The sequence below is a fragment of the Microtus oregoni genome, unplaced genomic scaffold (assembly GCF_018167655.1).
Source record: "Microtus oregoni isolate MIOR12 unplaced genomic scaffold, Mior012 000001F_ref0000356, whole genome shotgun sequence".
Classification (NCBI taxonomy): Eukaryota; Metazoa; Chordata; class Mammalia; order Rodentia; family Cricetidae; genus Microtus; species Microtus oregoni.
Window position 1 is genome coordinate 68,387,817 of NW_024543060.1, and position 23,420 is coordinate 68,411,236.

The 23,420-nt window shown below is 41.2% G+C and overlaps 1 protein-coding gene across 1 annotated transcript in view; it reads left to right on the forward strand.

Annotated features, from left to right (window-relative positions):
* Positions 1-1,098: 1,098 nt before the first annotated feature.
* Rab21 (RAB21, member RAS oncogene family) overlaps positions 1,099-23,420 on the forward strand; it is a 39,101-nt gene continuing 16,779 nt past the window's right edge. Inside the window, exon 1 of the mRNA XM_041668615.1 lies at positions 1,099-1,510. Within this exon, the coding sequence (XP_041524549.1) occupies positions 1,364-1,510 (147 nt within the window). The 5' untranslated portion in view covers positions 1,099-1,363. The remainder of the gene's footprint in view (positions 1,511-23,420) is intronic.

Genomic DNA, 23,420 nt, shown 5'->3' on the forward strand with positions numbered 1-23,420 from the left:
AATTGTCCATGTCTTATCTCATTTCCTTAGAAAAAAGCCTAGGACGGAAACATACTTTATATCTCATGCAATGCAGAGAAAGGCAAGTAGGAACTGTGTTCACATACTCCTCGAATGAAGGAATAGTTGTCTTTTATTTATTTATATACTTACTTACGTTTTGTTTTTTGAGACAGGATTTCATTGTGCCTTGGCTGTCCTGGAACTAGTTCTGGAGACCACGCTGGCTTCGAACTCACAGAGATCTGCCTGTCTCTGCCTCTCCGGAGTGCTGGGATTAAAGGTATGCGCCACTACTGCCCGGCCTACCTTTTATTTTTTTAAGTTGAAGTGTAAAATAAGTCTGATGAAGTAAAACAAAAGTTTGTCTTAAATGACACCAAATTGCAAAGTTTCGGGTTGCTTTCTTAGGAAAGTATATTTCATGAAATAAAGCGGAGGCCCATGAAATAAAAAAAGCAATCATCAAATAAACCAGACCCATCAGAATGGACTCAGCATATTAGACAGAAATACTGGGGAGGCAGGGCTTAATGGCTTACGAAATATCATTCATTCTTAAGCCTGGCTTTTAGGGATGGGAACTGAGGTAGGTTAAGTCTTCCGCAATGCTTGCCCTTAAACCTACAGGCTAATCGGAATTCCAGCGAGCGTGGTAAGCATTTATAAAGACGGCACAGCATTGTTAGGAAATATCTTAGTGGGGAAGTAAGTAGGAGGGAATGGAAGGATGTGGGAAGGCCTGGGTAGTCAGGGAAGCCTTTCCGGTTTGAGACCTGGAAGATGAGCACAGGTCCCGGCCGTGTGGACAATTGACACGTTCAATAGCCCGGATTTGAGGTCCCAAAGAAAGAGACTCAAGGGCACCTTGGCCGGACCTGGCTTCTGATGACCCCTGCTGGGAAGGTTGTTCGTTTTGTGACCATTCCTGGGGCCAGGCGACCTCGTCCTGCATCCTATCCCACCGGAGCGGGATCTGCTTCCTAGAGCTCAGCTCCTGCCCACCGCCGGCCGTCCGGAGCACCGAGCCCAGCGCGGCGGACACCGGAACAGGCCCGGGCTCGCCCGCCGCCGGCTCCGCCCACCGCGGCCACGTGACGCGGAGTGTGACGTAGGAGGAAGGAGACGCCATTAGAGGGAGGAGAGGCAGCGCTCCCCTAGCCTCGGGTGCCTGACGTGGTGGCCGGGGCCCTTCATTCTGGGACTTTCTCTCGGGCCTCTCGGGTCTCGGCCGCGGAGGACGCGGCGGGCACCGGGCTCGGCGGGCGCGTGAAGAGCCGGGCCCCGGGCGGAGCGGGCGCCGCGGCGGAGGCGGTGCGGGGCTCGGCGCGGCGCTGGGCTCGGGCGGCGGGGCAGCGGCGGGATGGCTGCGGCCGGCGGCGGGGCGGCGGCGGGCCGAGCCTACTCCTTCAAGGTGGTGCTGCTCGGGGAAGGCTGCGTGGGGAAGACGTCGCTGGTGCTGCGCTACTGCGAGAACAAGTTCAACGACAAGCACATCACCACCCTGCAGGTGCAGACCCCGGGGGAGCCGGGCTGGGGACCTGCGCCCGCCGCTCTCCTCTGCCTCTGGCCTGTCACCCCGCCTTCCCATTGCCTCCCCCGATGGCCTTGGGGACACGCGGGGTCCGGGCAGCGTGTAGATGTCAAGAGCGACCGAGGGAAGGAAAAGGGAGGGGAAGGACCCGGAAAAGTCCCCCAGTTCCCGGCGGAGGCTATGCAGGTCGGGGAGTCCCGGCCTGTGGGCTCGTTTTCCCCTCCGCGGCGCTTCCGCTGGGGCACCAGGTGTTTTCACTCCCCGGTCTTGAGTGTCAGCCCTTTTTCTTTCCCGGAGAAGTAGGAACTTAGCCGCCGATTCGAATTTGCGAACGAGGTGGTTTGTAACTTCAGCGCGTCCTGATGACTAAGTGTTTATGCAAGTTCCATTTTGTCCTGTTTTCAAGTAAATGGAGTGGTTGTAAAAAAAAAAAAACAAACAAAAAAACCCCAAAAAACCCTACCCTTCGCTGGAAGGGTATTTGGAAACGACCGCTTGCTGGTGCCGGTTACGCAGTTTCATTGCAGCCTTCTTGAGTCTGGCCTGTGGGTCACTTGTTCTGGGAGGTTTCATCTCCGCACCTTGAAACATCATGTTGTGTATTGGCCAGCGATTGGTCTTCAAACTAACACCCAAAGCACTGACCTAAAAGGCTGGCTTTCTTCTACAGTTACATTGGAAGAGTGTTCCAGTGTAATTGACAGTGAAACCAGGCCATAGACGGAGCTAGGGTCTCCCGTTTCTCTTAAAAAAAAAAAAAAATCAGTTTGCACGTATTAGAAGGAATTTATTTATTAGTCTGGTTTGATCAGATTGTCCAGAGGCTGATAAGGCTAGTGGACTTGAGTTTGAGCCTGTGAGTTCACATCTCACCTCCATTTATCTCTAAAGCCATACTCTCATCTTGGGTAAATTGCCTAACCTGTGTATCCCTAGGTTTCTCCTGCTACAATAGCCATAATGATCGTAGAGCACACGGGGTTGCCAGGGTCGATATGGACAAGCACCTAGGACCTGAGATGGGGTAAAGACTCTGTTATTACTGCTCCAGCTGATACAATAGATCTTAGTCACTGTGAAGTGTGCTGGAACACGAATGCATAGTCTGATGGGTGTGACGTTTGCTGTTGGCGGCTATTATTAAACTACCGAGTGCAGAGTTTACAAAGATGCCCTGCTTCTGATTCCATGTTTTATTTTTACTCCTCTATTTTCTATTCTATATAGAGCCTAACTTCTGAAGAGGGGAATGGCAGGTGATACTGCCCACGTTAGTGATACCGTGGAGCCCATGCTCGGGCCTGGCTTTAGATTTTGAGCAGTTGTGGTGCCCTGCCTGCCTGTGGAGATTGACAAACACTTCATTTTACACTTTCCTTTTTCTCAGTGTCGGAGAAAATAGAAATTACTACATTTGAAATCTTAATTGAAAAAATAATTTAGCTCTTTAACCTAAAATTTGCTCTTTGGAGTCCGGTGTTGTGACACACATCTTTAATCCCAGCACTCAGGTGGCAGAACAAGCAAATCTCCGTGAGGGTCTGCTTAACAAGTTCCAGGCCAGTTAGAGTTCTCCAGTGAGTCCCTGTCACAAAGATAAACAAAAAATTGTACTTCGATTCTATATTTCTAAGAAAGCCTGAGAGCTAAAAGTGACGGAAGATTTTGAACTATGAAAGAGGCCAGTGTCAATGAAGGACACCGGAAAGGTGAAGCTGTGGTCCGTCTCCGTGCCAATAGCCTCACCGCTCATATTTTTATATAACGTATTGGGAACAGATTCTGGATTTCATTACAGAGTTGAAGGTTTTGTTGTATGCTAACGCAAGGGAACAACACTCTAATCCCTTCCTCGTGGGGAGCAATTCAGCTCATCTTAACAGTTGTCTGACTGGTGTCATCTATAAGATGTGTTGTTTTAATTTCAGAAGGAGGAGCTTGTGCATCAAAAGATAGGCGAGGAGTAACGTCACAAACCACTTGTCTTTCAAGTACTCTGTGTCTAAAGAACAGCGGTTAAAGTACCCTTTAAAGTACTTGGTTTACAAAACACTAAAGCGTTTTGAAAAGTGTACAAGAAATGTTTAAAAAAGAACTTTACAGCACTGGCAGGAGCCATAGACAGTTAGTGGTTCACTGTTCTGTCCTGTGTTGCTCCAAGCCCCCACCCCCCTTTTACACATCTTGAAGGTCCAGGCTGGGCACACTGCTAAGTGGAGATATTTGCCTAACATGCACAAGGCACTGGGTTCATTTGCAGGGAAAATAGAACTGGTACGATTGAAAACTTCCTATGCCTGGAGGTGTTCATGTCCTTTTATGTCTCATGCCAAACAAGTTTTTCTCTCGGTAGAGCCAGAACCTGTTTTAGTCTTACTTCTGCCCTCTGAATCTTGGTCTCATATGACATTCCTTGAGGTAGTTAGAGATGGATATCATGACCTCTCTGGTCTTGCCTGCTCTTAGGTAAACAACTCTAGTCCTGGAATTGGATCTCTACTGGTATTTAAAAACCATCCTCTTCACTATTCCTTTTCTTTTCCTTTCTTTCTTTCTGACACATCTTCCATTGTTGCTTAAACTGACCTGAAATTCCCGATCCTCCTGCCTCAGTCTCCAGAGTGGCTGAGATTACAGGTGTCCACCCTGGTGCCTGGTGATGGCCTCCTTTTCGTTGAGATGCTTTGAGCTGTAGAAATGGCTGTGATTCTAGGCTGGCTTGGGCTGAACAGATAGGGGGGGACTGGAACCTTTGGGGTAATTCTGACATTGATCAATACTGGGTTTGCCATCAGCTCAGTATCTTTATCTTAATTGCCTGGAAAAAAGCCTGTGTCCTTCAGATTCTCTGTTTGTTGACTTTGTAATATAGCTTTTTTTACCCCCAATGTGCTTGACCTGATAAAAGTTGGCTTCAATTTGCACCAAAGTTGACTTTGATTTGCACAGTCCTTAAAGCTTGTCCATTTTTATTTTACTGTTTTTTAAGGATGGGAAAGTTTTAGTTCAGAGTTTAATGGTACAGTCATGGCAGGGGACATGGTGACAGGATGTGAGGAAGCAGCAGGTCACATTGCATCTATGGTCAGGAATCCTTTAAGTCTTGATTTAATTCCCACCCCACCCCAGAACATAGTTTCAGCCCTTTTAGGCCAGTGTTCTGTATTGGGTTCTACGAAGAAGAATAAGATGTGGAACCTACTGTCTAGATTACCTGCTTTTTAAATTTTCTCACCTGAGGATTTGGTACGAATACCTTCATTGAGCTGGGTAGTAGTGGTGCACACCTTTAATCACAGCACTTGGGAGGCAAAGGCAGATGGATCTCTGTGAGTTTGAGGCCAGCCTCGTCTACAGAGTGAGTTCCAGGACAGCCAGGGCAACACAGAGAAAAACCCTGTCTCAAAAACACAAAAATAAACAAAAAGAATACCTTCACTGTTCTCTTCAGTTCATAAAGACTTAGAAAAGGAAGAAGGGGGGGGCATATACAGAGCTTGGTAGCTAGTCCCGAGCTGTCACCCCATGTGGTGATGCATGGCCAGAGGAGGTTTCTTTAGCCATGCACTGTCTTAGGACTGGATTTTTGTCATAGCAGTCATGATCCCCCTCCTCTTCTCCATGAGTGGGAATCAGCTAGTAATGGAGTTTTCCCTCTATGGGCTACTACATGTGGTAGACACAAGTCCTTTAGTGAAGTCTCAACAGTTATTTCGGCACCAATGCTCTCCTAACTCTTTCCCTCAGTCTTTGCCCCACAAGACTTGTCATGAGATCCTTGTCAGATGTAGATAATACACTGTGTTTGAGCAGCACCCGGTTCTATCGGGAAGTCGTGTGATACGGTGGAAAGAATAGTAGGACTTTGAAGTTAGAGTGAGTTATAGGACCGTTGGGCACTAAACTACCCCACCTATGAAATGGGAATGCTTCCTTCATAGGTCTCTTCCCGTGGATGACATGACAGATAGCCATCCCATGCAAAGTTCCTAACAGTGTATTAAACACTGTTTGGTTCTGGAATCAAACCAGGACTGTGCTAGGGAAATACTAAGTTATAGCCCCATGTACATGTTTGTTAAATAAATGTTGAATGTTACATGCTGTTGAGTGAATACCACAGTATTTAATCTATGTTGCTTTAATGATAACTCTGTCAGAAAATGTCATGGGATTAATTTGACTTGGCTTATGTAATGTTGAGAACCCATATTGTCTTTGAGCAATCACTACATTATTCGGGTCTGGGAAGGGGGCTTTAGTCACGCAGGAGTTCCTGAGTTCCTAACACTCCACATGGCCCATACCTATAAACCCAGTGCTGGGGCCCAGACACAAGTGGATATCTAGGGCTTTCTTGACTGCTAGTCTAGCTAAATTGGTAATCTCCAGATTCAGTGAGAGAGCCTGCCTCGAAGAGTAAGGTAAAGGAGGCTAAAGAGATAGCTGAGGTGATAAGAGCACTTTCTGGCCTTGTAGAGGGTGGGAATTCCGTACCCAGCACCCATGTCCGGTATCTCACAAATGCCTGTAACCCCAGCTCCATTAGACCTGATACTCTTTTCTGACCTCCATGGGCACCTTCACAATACACACACATCTTTAAAAAGGTAGAGATAAAGAAAGACACACAAAATTAATCTCTGGCCTCTACAGCATGCACAAACATGCACGCTCTGCCCCCAAAATGAAAGTACAAACACACATGCAGTGTATTGAAAGCTGATTGTGGTGGCACACATCTGCATCTCATCATTCTAGAGGCTGAGGCAGGAAGATTATGAGTTCAAAGCCAGCTTGGGTACAGAATGAGTCTCTCTGTCTCTCACGTACATAGACAGAGGCTAGGGTTATAGCTCAGTTGGTATAAACTGATTGCTTTGTACTCACGAGTTCCTGGGCTTCATCCCCACATAAACCAGAAGTGTGCTACAGGGCTGTAATCCCCCGCACTGGGAAGGGTGGAGATCAGAAATTCAAGGTCATCCTCAACTATGTAGAGAGATTGAGACCAATCTAGACTGTATACTGTTTCTCAACAACAATAGGTTAATTGGAAAGTGATGTGTGTATTTAATTTTAAAATTATACCCATTCTAGAATTTGGCCTGGAGTTGACATTGTAATCATGGTATCTGCAGTGCTTTAGTGTTTTAATGCTTCTATTTCCAGAGCTTCTCCAGGTCATTTACATTGTAGAGCAATTGTATAGGCAAGTTCTCTGAACTAGCACTTGAATTTGTGGAGTGTGTGTGTGTTTTAATTGATTGAATCAGACAAGAAAAACTGGTGGAAAAGTTATAATTTTTTTCTATGGAACATATTAAGATAATGCTATTGATTCTAAGGACTCAAATTCAAACATTTAAAGGTGTGTGCGTGCTTGCACATATGTGTGGACGTGCCTGTGCCCTGTACAACTTTCAGGACTCAGTTTTCTCCTTCACAGTGCGTCCCGGGCATCACTCAGGTCATCAGACTCTGTAGCACGTGCCTTCGTCCTGAGCCATCTTGTCAGCTCAGGAGATGTTCTTATTTGTACCTACTCTGCATTAGACATTGTACTAGCTGGAGATCAAAAGATGAGTATGCACCGCATCATCAGGCAGCTTTCTCTCCTTCTGAAAGGATTTCACCATTTCCGAGGTAATTACCCATTTCCGTGCCTTTAGTTCTGCCTTGTGTATGTGGTCTTTATATCTGCACTCCTGGGTGACCATTTCCTTCTCTTCAGTTGTACCCTGTATGTCCTCACTGAAGGTCCTTATCAAAGACTGCACATTCTAGTGTAGGTGACTTCTGTAAAGTTTAACTAATCTTTGTAAAAAGGAGCAGTGTTTATATTTAAAATCAGAACCATCTTCTTCCCTTTTGGGGTGTAACTATAGAATTCCACCTGTCTACCCCAGAAGTTTGGATTCAGGTCCTCTTCTTGGGTTGTAACTATAGAATTCCACCTGTCTACCCCAGAAGTCAGGATTTGGTTCCTCTTTTTGGGATGTAGCTGTGGAATTCCGTCTGTCTACTCCAAAAGTCTGGATTCGGGTCTTCCTCTTGTGGTGTAGCTGTGGAATTGGCCTGTCTACCCCAGAAGTCTGGACTAGGTTCCTGGCTTGACGAGTAAAATCGTGCTGGTAGCCTGCCTGATCAAGACTGATGTTGACATTTCAGGACTGAGACCACCAGGACTTTGAATTAGGCTTCCAGCGTGCCACAAAGAGAAATGCTGTGCCACTTTCGTTCCGTCAAGGCTTGTTTCTTAATCATACTTCACCTCTTCAGTAAGCGTGGCATTCGGGTTCTGCAGTTGTATGTCTTGTATCATAGTTTCTCATCCAAGAATCTTGCTTTTCTTGTTTCTGAGATTGTTTAGAATGTGTGTGAAGGTTTTTAAGTAGCTCTGAATCCCATGTGGCTGTTTTTAGCCAACCCACTGTATTTACACAATAGCTGCAGGATTTGCAGTCATTACCTCCGTCCTACTAGCTCCATGAAGGCCGTAGAAGGTTGGGCAGTTATGCATTCATGCATTCATTTGTGAGGCAGTATCACAGATAGTAGCCCACACTGGCCTCTAACTCGTGGTTGTCTTGGTTCAGCTTCCTGAATGTGGGTATTAGTAAAGGTGCTCAGGTCAAATTTTGTTTCTCTGTTTTGTTTTTAAATAGAATAATTTCTGAAGTTAAAAAGATATGCACACTGACTACTCTTCAGAGTACCTTGCTTCGGTTCCCAGCACCCACATGACACTCTGATAACCTCCTCTCACATCCAAGAGCACCACACACATGTGGAGGATGTGCGTGTGTGCAGGCAAAACTCTCAGACACATACAATAAAATAATCTTATCTTTTAAAAGTTTCTTCTGACCTGTGGGTAGAAATTAAAGCATGAAAGGGTTTCATATCTGCCATTTTCTGCTTTTTACGCTAATCTACTTCTGAGACATTTACAGCAAGAATAATAAAAACCCAGAGACAGATATTGGGGTTCAACCTGAAGGTCAGCAGAAAAGCAAAGCAGCTAAGCTACTAGAGAGCTCTTATCTCCATGAAATCTTCAGACTGAGAGTGAATTCCTGTCTTATCCCACTTTTTGTTATTGATATTTATTGAGCTCTACATTTTTCTCTGCTCCCCTCCCTACCTCTCCCCTTCCTCTTCAGCCCTTCCCCCAAGGTCCCCATGCTCCCAATTTACTCAGGAGATCTTGTCTTTTTCTACTTTCTGCTTCCCATGTAGATTAGATCTATGTGAGTTTCTCTTAGTGTCCTCATTGTTGTCTAAGTTCTCAGGGATTGTGGCTGTAGGCTGGCTTTCTTTGCTTTATGTTTAAAAACCACCTATGAGTGAGTACATGTGATAATTGTCTTTCTGTGTCTGGGTTACCTCACTCAAAATAATGTTTTCTAGCTCCATCCATTTTCTTGCAAAATTCAAGCTGCCATTATTTTTTTCTGCTGTGTAGTACTCCATTGTGTAAATGTACCAATTTTCCTTATCCATTCTTTGGGTGAGGGTCTTTTAGGTTGTTTCCAGATTCTGGAAAACAAAGCTGCTATGAACATAGTTGAACACATGTCCTTGTGGCACGATTGAGCATCCTTTGGATATATACCTAAAAGTGGTATAGCTGGGTCTTGAGGAAGGTTGTTTCCTAATTTTCTGAGAAATCGCCACACTGACATCCAAAGGGGTTGTACCAGCTTGCACTCCCACCAGCAATGCAGGAGTGTTCCGTTTTCCCCACAGCCTTTCCTGCATAAGTTGTCATCAGTGTTTTTGATCAGGTGTAAGATGGAATCTCAAGAGTTGTCTTTTTTTTTTGGTTTTTCAAGACAGGGTTTCTCTGTGGCTTTGGAGCCTGTCCTGGAACTAGCTCTGTAGACCAGGCTGGTCTCAAACTCACAAAGATCCACCTGCCTCTGCCTCCCGAGTGCTGGGATTAAAGGCGTGCACCACCATCGCTCGGCCTCAGAGTTGTCTTGATTTGCATTTCTCTGATGACTAAGGATGTTGAACATCTCCTTAAGTGTTCATCAGCCATTTTAGATTACTCTGTTTAGGTCTGTACTCCATTTTTTTTTTATTGGATTATGTGTTCTTTTGGTGTCCAATTTCTTGAGTTCTTTGTATATTTTGGAGATCAGAGCTATGTCTGATGTGGGGCTAGTGAAGATCTTTTCCCATTCTGTAGGTTGTCGTTTTGTCTTGCTGACTGTGTCCTTTGCTTTATAGAAGCTTTTCAGTTTCAGGAGGTCCCATTTATTAATTGTTTCTCTCAGTGTCTGTGCTGCTGGGGTTATATTTAGGAAGTAGTTCCCTGTGCCAATGCATTCAAGTGTACTTCCCACTTTCTCTTCTTTTTTTTTTTTTTTTTGGTTTTTCAAGACAGGGTTTCTCTGTGGCTTTGGAGCCTGTCCTGGAACTAGCTCTTGTAGACCAGGCTGAACTCACAGAGATCCACCTGCCTCTGCCTCCCGAGTGCTGGGATTAAAGGCGTGCGCCACCACCGCCCGGCCCCACTTTCTCTTCTATAAGGTTCAGTGTGACTGGCTTTATGTTGAGGTCTTTGATCCATTTGGACCTGAGTTTTGTGCATGGTGGTAGATATGGGTCTATTTTCATTCTTCTACATGTTGATATCCAGTTATGCCAGCACCACTTGTTAAATATGCTTTTTTTCCATTTGATATTTTTGCTTCCTTGTCAAAAATCAGGTGTTCGAAGATGTGTGGATTGATATCTGGGTCTTCTGTTCGGTTCCATTGGTCCTTCTGTGTGTTCTTATGCCAATACCAGGCTGTTTTCAGTACTGTAGCTTTGTAGTAGAGTTTGAAGTCAGGGATTGTGAGGCCTCCAGTTCTTTTATTGTTCAGGATTGTTTTAGCGATCCTGGATTTTTTGCTTTTCCATATGAAGTTAAGTACCGTTCTTTCGAGGTCTTTGAAGAATTTTGCTGGGATTTTGATGAGTATTGTGTTGAATCTGTAGATTGCTTTTGGTCTCATCCCACTTTGTATTCCTCTCCAGTGCTGGGATTAAAGGCGTGCACCATCACTGCCTGGCCTATATGGCTGACTAGTGTGGCTGTTTTTCATTCTGGTCTTCAGGCAAGCTTATTTATTAAAACACAAATAATATACCACTATATTTCCCCTTTTTGTCTAAAATAAAAAAGGTTATAACTAATATAAGAAAACTATATACAATTAACAATAATAACTATGTATAATATATACAGGCAACAAATACATCAACCATGTCTAGTTCATTTGGGTTAATTGTTAAGTCTGGGGAGAGGTAGCTGTATCATTTGTTGTTCAGTCTCCGTGTAATGGGAAAGTTCAGGGCTTGATTCCTGGCTGGAGTAGTCTGTTAGGCTGGGTCATCTCAGCTAGTTACTTCGAAATTGTTCTGAACAGTTTGTAGTCCAAAGCCGATCTTTAGGTGTGTTTTTCAGCTTAGTGGTGTTATCATAGTCCTGGAGGAATTGTCCTTTTGGAGACATGTTCATGGTTCACTGCAGAAAACTGATAGGGACTCAAACCTGAAATCATGTACTGGAAGGTAGATGAAACCTTTTTCCAGAATTAGTATTCTATATGACCATTAATATCGGAACAAAAAAATTTTAAATGTATATAAATACATCAACTTATGAATCTTTTACCTTAAGAAAAGTTGTTAAAGAGTCAATATAAGGCTGGGTGGTGGTGGCGCACCCCTTTAATCCCAGCACTCGGGAGGCAGAGGCAGGTGGATCTCTGTGAGTTCGAGGCCAGCCTGGTCTACAAGAACTAGTTCCAGTACAGGCTCTAAGGCTACAGAGAAACCCTGTCTCGAAAAACAAAAATAAACAGACAAACAAACAAAAAAAAACAAACAAAAAAAGAGTCACTATAAAACCAAAGGATTATGAAATTAGTGGCAATAAAGTAGTCCTTAAATATTTGTTTTTCTTCTGTCCATATCAGGTGGCTTTTCTGACATGATGCTTGGATTTAGAGAAAGAGATCCACACTTCAACTTCAAAGCTATCTTTAATCTTTAATTGGACTAGGACTACAAAAGACCATTTGCATTATATATTTGTAGAGAATGGCAGAAACAAACATTTGGTAAGAATTAGGAAATTGTATTCTGTAGGAAAAGTGATATACCAATTGGCCAATTTACTCTTTTTCTTGGGACTTTTTTTCCCTGGATGATTTGTCCTTTTTTCTTCAGATGTCTCATTTGTCCAGGGTCTTTAGATTCCTTAGCTGGATGTCTTTATTCTCTTGAAAAGACAGAAACAAAGCCCTACCCCAATCCAGAATTTGGGGGATTCTCTTTTGGCAAGTTATATTTCATCAAATGAAAAGCATTTGTTAATTTTATAGGTTACTTTAGATTAAACAGCCATGTTGTTTGTTGAACTATCATCTCTTCTAATTAAGAGGTATCTCTTGTTCAAATCGAATATTTATCAATTTTGATGGTATCCGTAGCTTTTCTTCCCCTGTGGAAACAAAATTAAAACCTTTTCTCCAATGTTAACACATGTCCTGGTTTCCATTCTGAGATCAGCACATCTTTAAAATATATCGGTTGATTTAATTCTGTAGTTTTTTTGTCTACAATCCAGTGTCTCTCTGCAGCTGTTGTTCCTTTCTCATTATCACTTAAAGAATTCAAAGTTAGGGGCTGGAGAGATGGCTCAGTGGTCAAGAGCATCACCTGCTCTTCCAAAGGTCCTGAGTTCAATTCCCAGCAACCACATGATGGTTCACAACCATCTTCTGGCCTGCAGGCAGAGTACTGAGAATACTGTATACATAATAAATAAATAAATAAATAAATAAATAAATCTTTAAAAAAAAGAATTCAAAGTTAATAAAGCATTATGATATCTGTTTCTGGGGGTATTTATCACTTTCTGTTTATTAAACATATCCTTTAGAGTTTGATTTGATCTTTCTGTAACTACCAGGCCTTTACGATTGTGTGGTATACCTGTAATATGCTTTATATTATAATAAGCAAAAAATTGTTTAATTTTGTCTGTCTTTATTTTATAGGTATACCCATGATGGCCATAACAAATGTGTGATTGCTAAATCAGCCTTTTCCAAACTCAAAAGCAGTTGCACATTGAAAACCTGAATAGATATCAATGGTGTAGTGTACTTATTTTAGTTTTCCAAATTTTACAAAATGGAACACATCCATCTGCCAGTTTTTATTCCAATGAGTACCCTTTGGGTTACTTTTTGCAGATAGGACATTTCCTTATAATTTCCTTGGCTTGTTGCCATGTGATGCAAAAGTCTTTTTTTTTTTAATCTTTGCTATTTACATGATTTTTTAAAAAAATTCTGAGGCCTTTAACACATTTCCAATCAATAATTGATCGGTTTCTGCATTATGTTGTGATTGAGGACCTGGCAAACACATACGGAATCATATGTGTGTTATATATATGGCATGGTTCCTATTCCTGATTGTATCTCGTAACCGAATAAATAATAAAGTCAATTCTGTATCATCTGGTATAAATTCAGTGATTTCAACATGCGAAACAATTCTTTCTGCATATTGCAAATTGGTAACTATGTTAAGAGGTTCTTTAAAATTCTTAGTACCTTGACAATAGCATATAATTCTGACTTTTGTACAGAATCATAAGGGTTTTGATCCACTTTACTTAAATTTTCTGATTTGTAACCTGCCTTTTCTGATTTATTTGCATCAGTATAGAATGTAGGGGCTCCAGTTATTGGTGTGTCCTGTATAATGTGAGGAAGGATCCAATTAGTTATTGTTAATCTCTCCCAAAAAATCTACTATAAACTCTTTGCCAGGGTTCATTACCTTCCCATAATTTGTCAATTTCATCATTATTAATAGGTACTATAATTTCTACTGGGTCTATTCCTGTTCATTGACAAAGTCTCAATTTCCTTTTAGAATTAACTCAGAGACCTTTTCCATCTAAGTTTTTAATTTTTTCCTCAGTTTATGTGGTAAAAAGATCCATTCTAAGATAATATCCTCCCTCTGCATTAAGTTTCCTGTAGGGGAATGTTTGGAGGATAATATGACCAGAATTCAGTTACGATTTGGATTCACATTATCCACATGTGCCTTCTATAATTTCTCTTCAATCAAAGTCAGTTCTCTCTCAGCTTCATCTGATAATTCCCTGTGACTATTTAAGTCCTTGTCACTATCTAATGTTTTATTTAAATTAATCAGATCATCAGGACCTACCCCAATAGTATGCCATAGATGGGAAATGTCTCCTTACAGTCTTTGGAAATCATTAAGAATTGGCAATCGATCTCTCCTAATTTTCATCTTTTGGGGTGTAAGTTTTTGTAAACCTGTTTTGTAGCCTAAATAAGTAATAGAATCTCTTTGTATTTTTTCAGGAGCAACTTGTAATAAGTTTTTGTAAACCTATTTTGTAGCCTAAATAAGTAATAGAATCTCTTTGTATTTTTTCAGGAGCAACTTGTAATTACTAACAGTGAAATTTTCTTCTTCAAATATGCTTTCTAATGTATCTACGTTTGAATCAGATAGTAAGATGCCATCTATGTAATGGTAAACTGTAGATTCAGCAAATTGCTTACATATCATTTCTAATGGCTAACTTACAAAATATTGGCACAGGATGGAGCTATCTGTAGGAGAATTTGCCATTGATATCGCTTAGCAGGCTGAGAATTATTGTAAGTAGCCAATGTGAAGGCAAATTTTTCTAATTTTCTTCTAAAAGTATAGTGAAGAAGCAATCTTTTTAAATTAATAACTATAAGAGGCCATCCTTTAGGCAATAGAGAAAGCAAAGGAATTCCAGACTGTAAAGAGACAATTGATTGAATCACCTTATTAACAGCTCTTGGATCTGTTACCATTCTCTATTTTCTCAATTTCTTTTTTATTTATTTATTTATCTTTTTGTTTTCGAGACAGGGTTTCTCTGTAGCTTTGGAGCCTCTCCTGGAACTAGCTCTTGTAGACCAGGTTGGCCTCAAACTCACAAAGATTCACCTGCCTCTGCCTCCTAAGTGCTAGGATTTCAATTTCTTTTTAACAACAAACACAGGAGAATTCCAAGAGCTGGTTGAATCTTCAATGTGCTGAACATCTAGTTGTTCCTATACCAGCTGTTCTAAAGACTGCAGCTTCTCTATTATTAAAAGCCATTGTTTAACCCATACAGGCTTGTCTGTCAACCATTTTAGAGGTAGGGATGTTGGTGCCTTTGAAATATCAGCAGCTGTTGTGCCCTGTTCTTATACAGCCTGAACGCTCAGTGACTGTTCTTTATAATGTCCTGTAATATTTTTTCCAGAAACATACATTAATTTATGGTTTGTTTCTAAGATTGGGAAAATGTTAATCTGAGTACTCCATTGCTGTAACAAATCACGTCCCCACAGATTGTTACATTAGCCATATATGGTTTTAATATTCCTCTCTGTCCTTCTGGCCCTATACATTTGACCCATCTTGCACTCTGCTTTACCTGAGATAAAGTTCTGATTTCTAAAAGCTGAATATTTACATCCTGAGGAGGCAAATTTGGATGCCAAGATTCTGATGAAATTATTGTTACATCCGCACCTGTTTCTACTAGACCTTCATTGACAATGGCATTTATTTATATTTTTAATTTTGGTCTTTGTTCACTTATAGAAGTTGGCCAAAATACTCAGTTTATGGTTTCTCCTTAATTTTTTTCTCTTTTATAATTATTCTATTATCCAGAGCAATATGGTTTCTTACAATAGGCATTATGTTCTTTAATTGCTCTGAGGAGTTTCTTCTACGATGTCAGGAAACAACTGAAACGAATTGGCATAGGGCCCTGTGAGAGGCCCCTCACGGAGTTTTCCAACAGTAAAGGATTCCTCATTGACCTACATTCTGTAGTTCAATGCCCGCCTTTGCCACATCTTCTGCATAATCCAGAAGGGAGGGGCATTCTGAATGGATATTCTTAGAAGAAAACATTGTTTCTAGGACTGCCCTGTCCACCATCCTTTTTTTAAAGTGAGCTTGTTTGCCACAATTATAACATTTGACATTTCGATTTTTCCTCAAACCTCTGGAAATCACCTCTCCTATCCATGCATCATCATGTTCATGAGATTCAATATTAATGGTATCTCAAATCCATTCCTCCAGAGGTGCTGACCTTGCCTTTAATGGTCTACTTATCATTTTGCATAGAAAATTGGTATTTTCAAAAGCCAGAGATTCAATTATTTTTTTTATCTAGCTTCTGAATTTGGTGTCTGGCTTCTGAATTTGGTATCATTTCTGTTTAGTGCTGAAGTCAGTCTTTGTAAGAAATCCATAAAAGCTTCCTTTGGGCCCTGTATAATTTTAGTAAATGACTCAGTTTTCTTTCCTGTTTCTCCAATTCTGTCAAAACTGCCGTGTGGCATAAATCCAGGGTATGGTCATCATATACAGCTTCCTTTTCTATAGTAGTGTCATCTCCTGCTCCAAGAATTTGATCTAGGGAGATTTCTCTACCTCTAGCTTTAGTCCATTGTTCAGTGATTTTAGCCTCTTCTCTGAACCACGTACTCCATTGTAATTGTGGACTAGGCTATAAAACACCTTTAATCAACTCTCTCCAGTCCTTTGGGATAATTCTATTACAAACTGACCACAAATTTAACATTTGCTTTGCAAAAGGTGAATGCATGCCATATGAGACTATTGCTTCCCTGAATCTCTTTAAGTCTAACATTGGCACAGGAGTCCAGTTAACTGTAACAGAGCCTCTGCCATCTGACAATTCCTGTAATGTTACTGGACATATTAAGGTTGGTTGTTAGAAAACCTTAGGCTTTTCCTCTCTATTCTTATAATGCAATGCAGAAATTGGTTCTCCATTAACTTTCTCTGTCTGGATTTGAATATCTCTGTGATCTGTTTTATTGGGTTTTTCTAAGGCCTATATCTTAGCTTAGATTAACCAATTCTTTTTAGTGATGACAGAAATGATAAAGCTAATATCCTTTACAATTAACATTACATAAATCCCATCTAAATTAGATATCCTCATTTATTCATTCTATTTTCAAACTGTCTACCATATTATCATACAGAGACCCAAATCTCTCCATTGTAATGGCTTTTCCCATTTTTTAAGGTAGAAAAACTCTTTTTTAAGAAAAATTCCTCCCTTAAAGAATTCCTGATTTTCTTACCAAATCTACCGACGATGTTGATGAAGATGTGAGGCTTATTGCTGCTGTGTAGAAGAGTAAATGCGTGGCTGGATTTCCAGGCAGCAGCTCGAGAAGGGTTTTTAGGGAGAGCCCACTACCCACGGTGGGAAGAGAGAAAGAGAGGGAGAGAAAGGGGTGGCTGTCTGAAAAATGCACAGGGGATTGATTGGAAAAAGCTCGGTGGTGGTGGGGGTGCTGCCTGAAGGCAGAATCAGCCAGTCTAGGGCAGGTGAATCCTGTGACATTTGGAGCCCAAGTGCTTCTGGAGTTTGGGTGACAGCTGGAGACTGTTTGAGAGAGGCTACAATAGGAAAATCTCAAGCTCTTTCAGAGGCTTGGGGAGAAACAAAAAGAAAACCTAGCCGGGTGAGGCTGGAGCCACAGGCAGACAGCTTTTTATGAATTCATACCCCAAACGTTGGGCGCTAATTGTAGCAAGAATAATAAAAACCCAGAGACAGATAGCGAGGTTCAACCTGAAGGTCAGGAAAGCAAAGCAGCCAAGCCACTAGAGAGCTCTTACTTCTATGAATCTTCAGACTAAAGAGAGTGAGTTCCTGTCTCATCCCACCTTATATTCCTCTCTAGTGCTAGGATTAAAGGTGTGCATTGACACCGTCTGGCCTCTATGGCTAACTAGTGTGGCTGCTGGGACTAAAGGTGTGTGTTACCACTGCCTGGTCTGTATGGCTGACTAGTGTGGCTGTTTTGGGTTCTGGATCAGGCAAGCTTTATTAAAACACCAATAATACACTACTATAGTCATTACTTTGTTTTACTTGTTTTTAGATTCTCTGTTGTTTTGAAACTGAGCCTTAGTATACCATTAAGGCTAACCTTAAATTTGCAGTCCTGCTTCAGCTTCCTTAGTGCTGGAATTATAGGCATGTGCCATGATATCCTGCAGAAATTACTGACTTTCCCTGTGATAGCCCACTTGGTACTCTGAATTTGTTATATGTGATTTGTCCTGGCTGAGACCTAACAGGTACCAAAATCTCAATCACTCTCTCTAGGAAGAAAAAAAGAGAGAGAATGTAAAAATAATGAAGAACCTAGATCACTTTTCTTTTTTTAAAAAATATTTATTTATTATGTATACAATATTCTGTCTGTGTGTATGCCTGCAGGCCATGAGAGGGCACCAGACCCCATTACAGATGGCTGTGAGCCACCATGTGGTTGCTGGGAATTGAACTCAGGACCTTTGGAAGAGCAGGCAATGCTCTTAACCTCTGAGCCATCTCTCTAGCCCTCCTAGATCACTTTTCTGATAGTTTTTATTTGCTTGCTACAGAAGGGTAATTATATAAATTATGTGTTTGATTTCTGCCCTGTCTCAAGTCTGGGAGGTCTACAACTGTATTAGCGATTAGCAAAATGATGTGATTAGTTCTGTGTATAGCATAGTCAGCAGATAGAAACAGGATCTTGTTTGTTCTTGATTCATCACCATGTTTTCAACAGATTATGCTTCCTGAAAGACTCTGCAAAAGACAGTAAAGAGCTGAACATGGTTGATAAGTTTTGGGAAGGTTATCATTTGGCATTTTATTTGTTTTCCACCCCCTTCCCTCAACCAGAAGTTCATCAACTAGGTTTTGAATAAGATGTGGGGTATAATAGACACCAGGTAAAAGCAACAATATGAGCTAATAAGAAGATGGTTAATTTTTAGTACTCCTAAAGTTCGGAAGACGAAATAGTTGGGGTTAGCAGAGGCTTGGAATATGGAGGGAGAGGATGGAAAATAGGCCATTACTTTGATCTTCGCAACATTTTTCCTACCCTGAGAGGATTTGGGGAGGTGAATTGGTGTCCGGGAACACTTACTATCCAAATGGAGGACTGCCAGGTTAAGAAGCTTATGCTTTCTTGGCTAGACAGCTTTGTGCAGTGGGAAAGGCGTTATGGAGTCCACCCACTGCTGCATCCGCCTTAATTATCTGACCTGGGCTGAGTCACTGTATTTCTGTAGATCTCAGATTTCTAGCTTTAGCACAGAGCTTTTATAGTCTGTAAGCCCCACCCCCAAGCCTAGCACCTTCTGAATTACTATTGTTGAATACTCCTCCCCTTCTAGCAGATGGTGCTTATTGAGGAGTTGCCAGCCACGGATAATCCCCTGGAAATGTTGAAAGAAATTGTTTTCAGTATAAGCATGATTTTTTCCATCATTTTTTTATTTTACATAGCACCACAGTTTCCCTTCCCTCCTTTACTCTAGTTTCTTCCCCCTCCTTTCTACTTCCTCTTCATTCACTCTTCTCCCATCTCCATTCAGATGGAGTAAGGCCTCCCATGGGAATCAACAAAGCATGGCATATCAAGTTGAGGCAGGACCAAGCTCCTGCTCCCTGCGTCAAGACTGAACATTCTTGGGAGGCTCCACCATAGGGAATAGGTTCCAAAGAGACAGCTCAGTACGCATGATTCTTAAATCCACAATTGTTTCCTCTTACCTTTGCTACCATAGAGCAAAATTAAGAAATATGCTGCCCCATATTTTACAATCGCAAAGGGAGTTTAATAATCTGGCTAAATTAAGTGTATGTTTTTGTGAAACTAATTTAAACAGACAAATGTCAGACCTTTGATTATTTGCTGGTATTCTGATGTTACATTAAACCTATAATTGTATTTCAAAAACAGTATTTGCTCTTAAAAATACATATAAAATACTGAAAACTAAGAATGCGGTAAAATGAGCAGAGATTATGTGTCCAGCTCCTGACCTAGCAGTGTCAGTTCAGATGCCAGCCTGGGAGGTACCAAGTCTAGTGGTTTAGGGTGTTCTTAGACTGTCTGGACTGTAGCTCTTACTTGATACTTGTGTAACCATGAGCAAGACACTCCTTGAGTCTTAATAATCTCCATGCCTAAAATGTTTGTGTAGTAATTACCTCTGGCTTACAGCATGTTTTGAGAATTAAATAAGTTAATTTGAAAAGCTATTAAAATATTGCCCATTTTAATTTAGTCTAAAAAGACTGGATAAAAAAATGTAACCTAGCTAGTAGAATTCTTATATCCTGAAAAGATAAGTTATAGTGCAAGACAGTATATTCCATGTGTTACAGCTTAGGTTCCCAGAAAGTCCAGTGTGAAATATGTGAATCATATCAAGAGGCACGGGGAAGATAATTTTACATGCAGAATAAAGCCAGTTTATAGGGGGAGAGCAAATGACCTGCTGTGATGTCAGAGTGTCATAGAATTCATAGAATTCCTCAGAAAATATGAAGACTAGACTTGGGAGGTTTGGGGGCAGGATATTGGCTGGAAGGGAAGAAGCTGTTTCTAAAATTCTAACCCTTAGAGATTGCTTGGCACAGTGGTGTGCGCCTGTAGTCATGGCCTCTGAGGAAGCTAAGACAGGAGGAACAAATCTTGGAAATCAGTACTAACCTGTGCAGTGTGCTAAGACCCTGTCTTTAAACATGCACATGCATGCACACACATGTACACATCTACACACTGGTTGGAAAGATGGAAAGCAAATTTGCAGGGAAGATCAATTCATTTAGTTTTATAGATATATTTGATAAAGAGTCATAGAATTTGGCTAGGATTCAGAGTTTACATTTCTTCTACAAGGCACTGATATTTAAAAACCATATTAGGAAGGGTTGAAATCAAGTAAATTAAATATCTGGTAAAAAGCAAAGTGAGATTCAAATTAAAAATAATTTTCTTAGCTTCTGTGCTACAAAGTGGGAGAAATCTTTTATTAATTTGTCTTATTTTAATTTGTGGCCTTCTCATATTCCAAGGTTTTCTATTTTACCATTTAAGTTATTTTATTTTATTTTTGGTCCTTTTCAATATAATCTATTTTTTACTTACTATCTGCAGTACTGTAGCTTGTCTCTTGGAAGCAGCTATTCCCATGTTTATCTCAACTCTGCCGTTTATCCTATCTATGGACACCGCAGTCACTGAATTCAAAGGCGGTTCTGGGTTCTGATCTTCCCTGGAGTGCCACAGCACACTTGGAGCACACGCTTCTCCTTGTCAGAAATTTGCCATGCTCACCTCTTTTGCCTTCTGCATTTTCCTCTCTGTAGATAAACTTGCATGCATGTGACTGCTTTGCCACAGCTCTGAACTCTGTTCTCTTCCTTTTAAAAACATGCTAACTAATTCTGGCCTCTGGGTACATTTCCTGTTTGATAAGTTATTCTGTTTGAGACAGGCTCTCACTGTATAACCAGGCTAACTTTGAGTTTATCCTCCTGCCTCAGCCTTCTCAAGAACCAAGATTACAGGCATGTGCTCCCATACCTTATTGGTCTTCGTTTATTCTTCATTCTGTCCTATGTCTTCATCGTTTGAGTTCTGTTTGGTTTTGTCTTTAACTTTGTAGTAGAGTTCTGTTTTCCAGTCTGGTCTCATCCTTAATCCAACCTCTAATCCCACATTCTCTTAAAAGGTCTTAACCCTTTAGTGATTCTCCATGCCCTGGTGTGCTTTCTTTGCAGGTGCTTCTTAGGATAGAGACTTCTTTAGGGAAGAAGATGTTTAGTTTTATAAAGAAGAAATTGAGGAGTGAGAGAGAGGGCAAATGATTTAGGGGATGCTTGTGTAAGTGCACTTAGCCAGCTGCCTTTCGACAGAATTGTAAGGTGCTCGTATATATTATGAAATTTAGAAAGTGTTATATACTATTTTCCAGATCTGCCTGATTTGGGGGGCAGCTAATATTTTTAGGACAGGTTTTATTAAGACCTACAAGGATATGGTTCATTTGGTAGAGTCCCTGCCTACCATGTTTGAAACCTGAGGTTTGATAATAAGCCATGGTGATTGTGCTACACAAGTAATCTCAGCACGTGGGAGATAGAGGCAGGAGGGTCAGGAGTTCAAGTCATCCTTGTCTACATTGTGAGTTTGAGACCAGCCTGGAATATGTGAGACTTTGTCTCAGAAGAGAAAAAGTGAAAGTTTACAATGCCAAGTTTATACCCTTGGGGTTTTTCTTTTAATTTTTTTAAGATTTATTTGTGCATATGGGCTTTTTACTCACATGTATAGCTATGTACCACATATACATTCCCGGTGCCCATGGAGGTCAGAAGAGGGTGCAATATCCTTTAGAATGGGAGTTACAGATGGTTGTGATCTACTATGTGGGTGCTGGGCACGTGTTAGCAAGTAGTCCTGATGTGTGCCCTCTTCTGCATTACAGAGATCCGCAGTTTAGGGCAGGGATTGAACCCAGGTCTTCTGCAAGAACAAAGTGCTCTTAACCACTAGCCATCTCCCCAGCCCCTTCATAGGAGCTTTAAAAAAAAATCCATGTGGTCTCTGGGATTGAATCAGGTTGTCTGCCTTGAGAAAAGCACCTTTGTTTGCTGAGACCACTCTGAGCCACAATCTAGGATCTTTTGATTTAGCCCTTGCTCATTTATGTGTTCGTACTCTGGCATTAACTATACCAACTGGAAGCTCCCCTGAGGGTGACCTCATTTGTTTTAGGTTTCAGTGGTTTTGTTTATGGTTAGGAAAAATTCCAGCTGCACCTAGTGGAGAGATCATTCATTACCTTAACGCATCCTGGCAAGCACTGAACTTCCTTTCTCAGCGTGCCCCTTATAATCATTGACAGGATCCTCTGTTTCAGTCAGCATAGCAAAAATTGTGTTCTCTGTACAGTCATTCTCTAGTAGACTAAGCTCCCCTGCAAAGCATGGGGCCATGTCCTTTCATTTCTTTGGCAGAGATATGTGTTGAATTGTAGACACAGAACCGTCTCGAGCAATGTTAGATATCTCAGGAATCTTCTAGATATTCTTTTTAATCAGTAAATAAGTAAATGCTTTAGGGAAAATTGTTGCCTATACAGAAAGGAAAAAAAAAACATAAAAAGCAGGCACCATTTTCTTTGTGTATTTATGGGTGTTTTATTATTTTTTTTAAATGTGGGGAGCGATATGGTGGCAGACACCTTAAATTTGGGAGGCAGAGGCAGGAGAATCTTTGTGAATTCTAGGTCAGCTAGGACTACCCAGAGACTCTGTTTCAACATTAATTTTTTTACAGTATGTATTTGTTTTTTAATATTTATTTATTGATTTGTTATGTATACAATAGTCTATCTGTGTATATGCCTGCAGGCCAGAAGAGGGCACCAGACCTTATTACAGATGGTTGTGAGCCACCATGTGGTTGCTGGGAATTGAACTCAGGACCTTTGGAAGAGCAGGCAATGCTCTTAACCACTGAGCCATCTCTCCAGCCCCTACAGTATGTATTTGTGTATGTTGTATGCAGGTGTGTATGTGTGTAGCACAATGTGTGGGAGTCAGAAGACAAATTTGGTTGTCAGTCCTTGACTTCAGCTCATTTTGAGATGATACTTTTGTTGGTATTTATTGTGTAGGCCAGGCCAGCTACACAGAGAGGCTGGGATTTTCCCATTGTATCCCATCTTACTTTAGGTGTGCCTTGATTGTAGACATGCATATGTCTAAGTAGATTCTGGGAATGAGAATTCAGGTCATCGTGCCAGGTTCTCACATTTGATGAGAAGTGCTTTACCCACTGAGGATCTCCTAGGGATGTTTACTGCATCCTCAACTTTTCTTATATTCTTTTAGAGTTTTGGTAATTTGTGTTCATAAAACAAGATACACTTCCTTAGAATA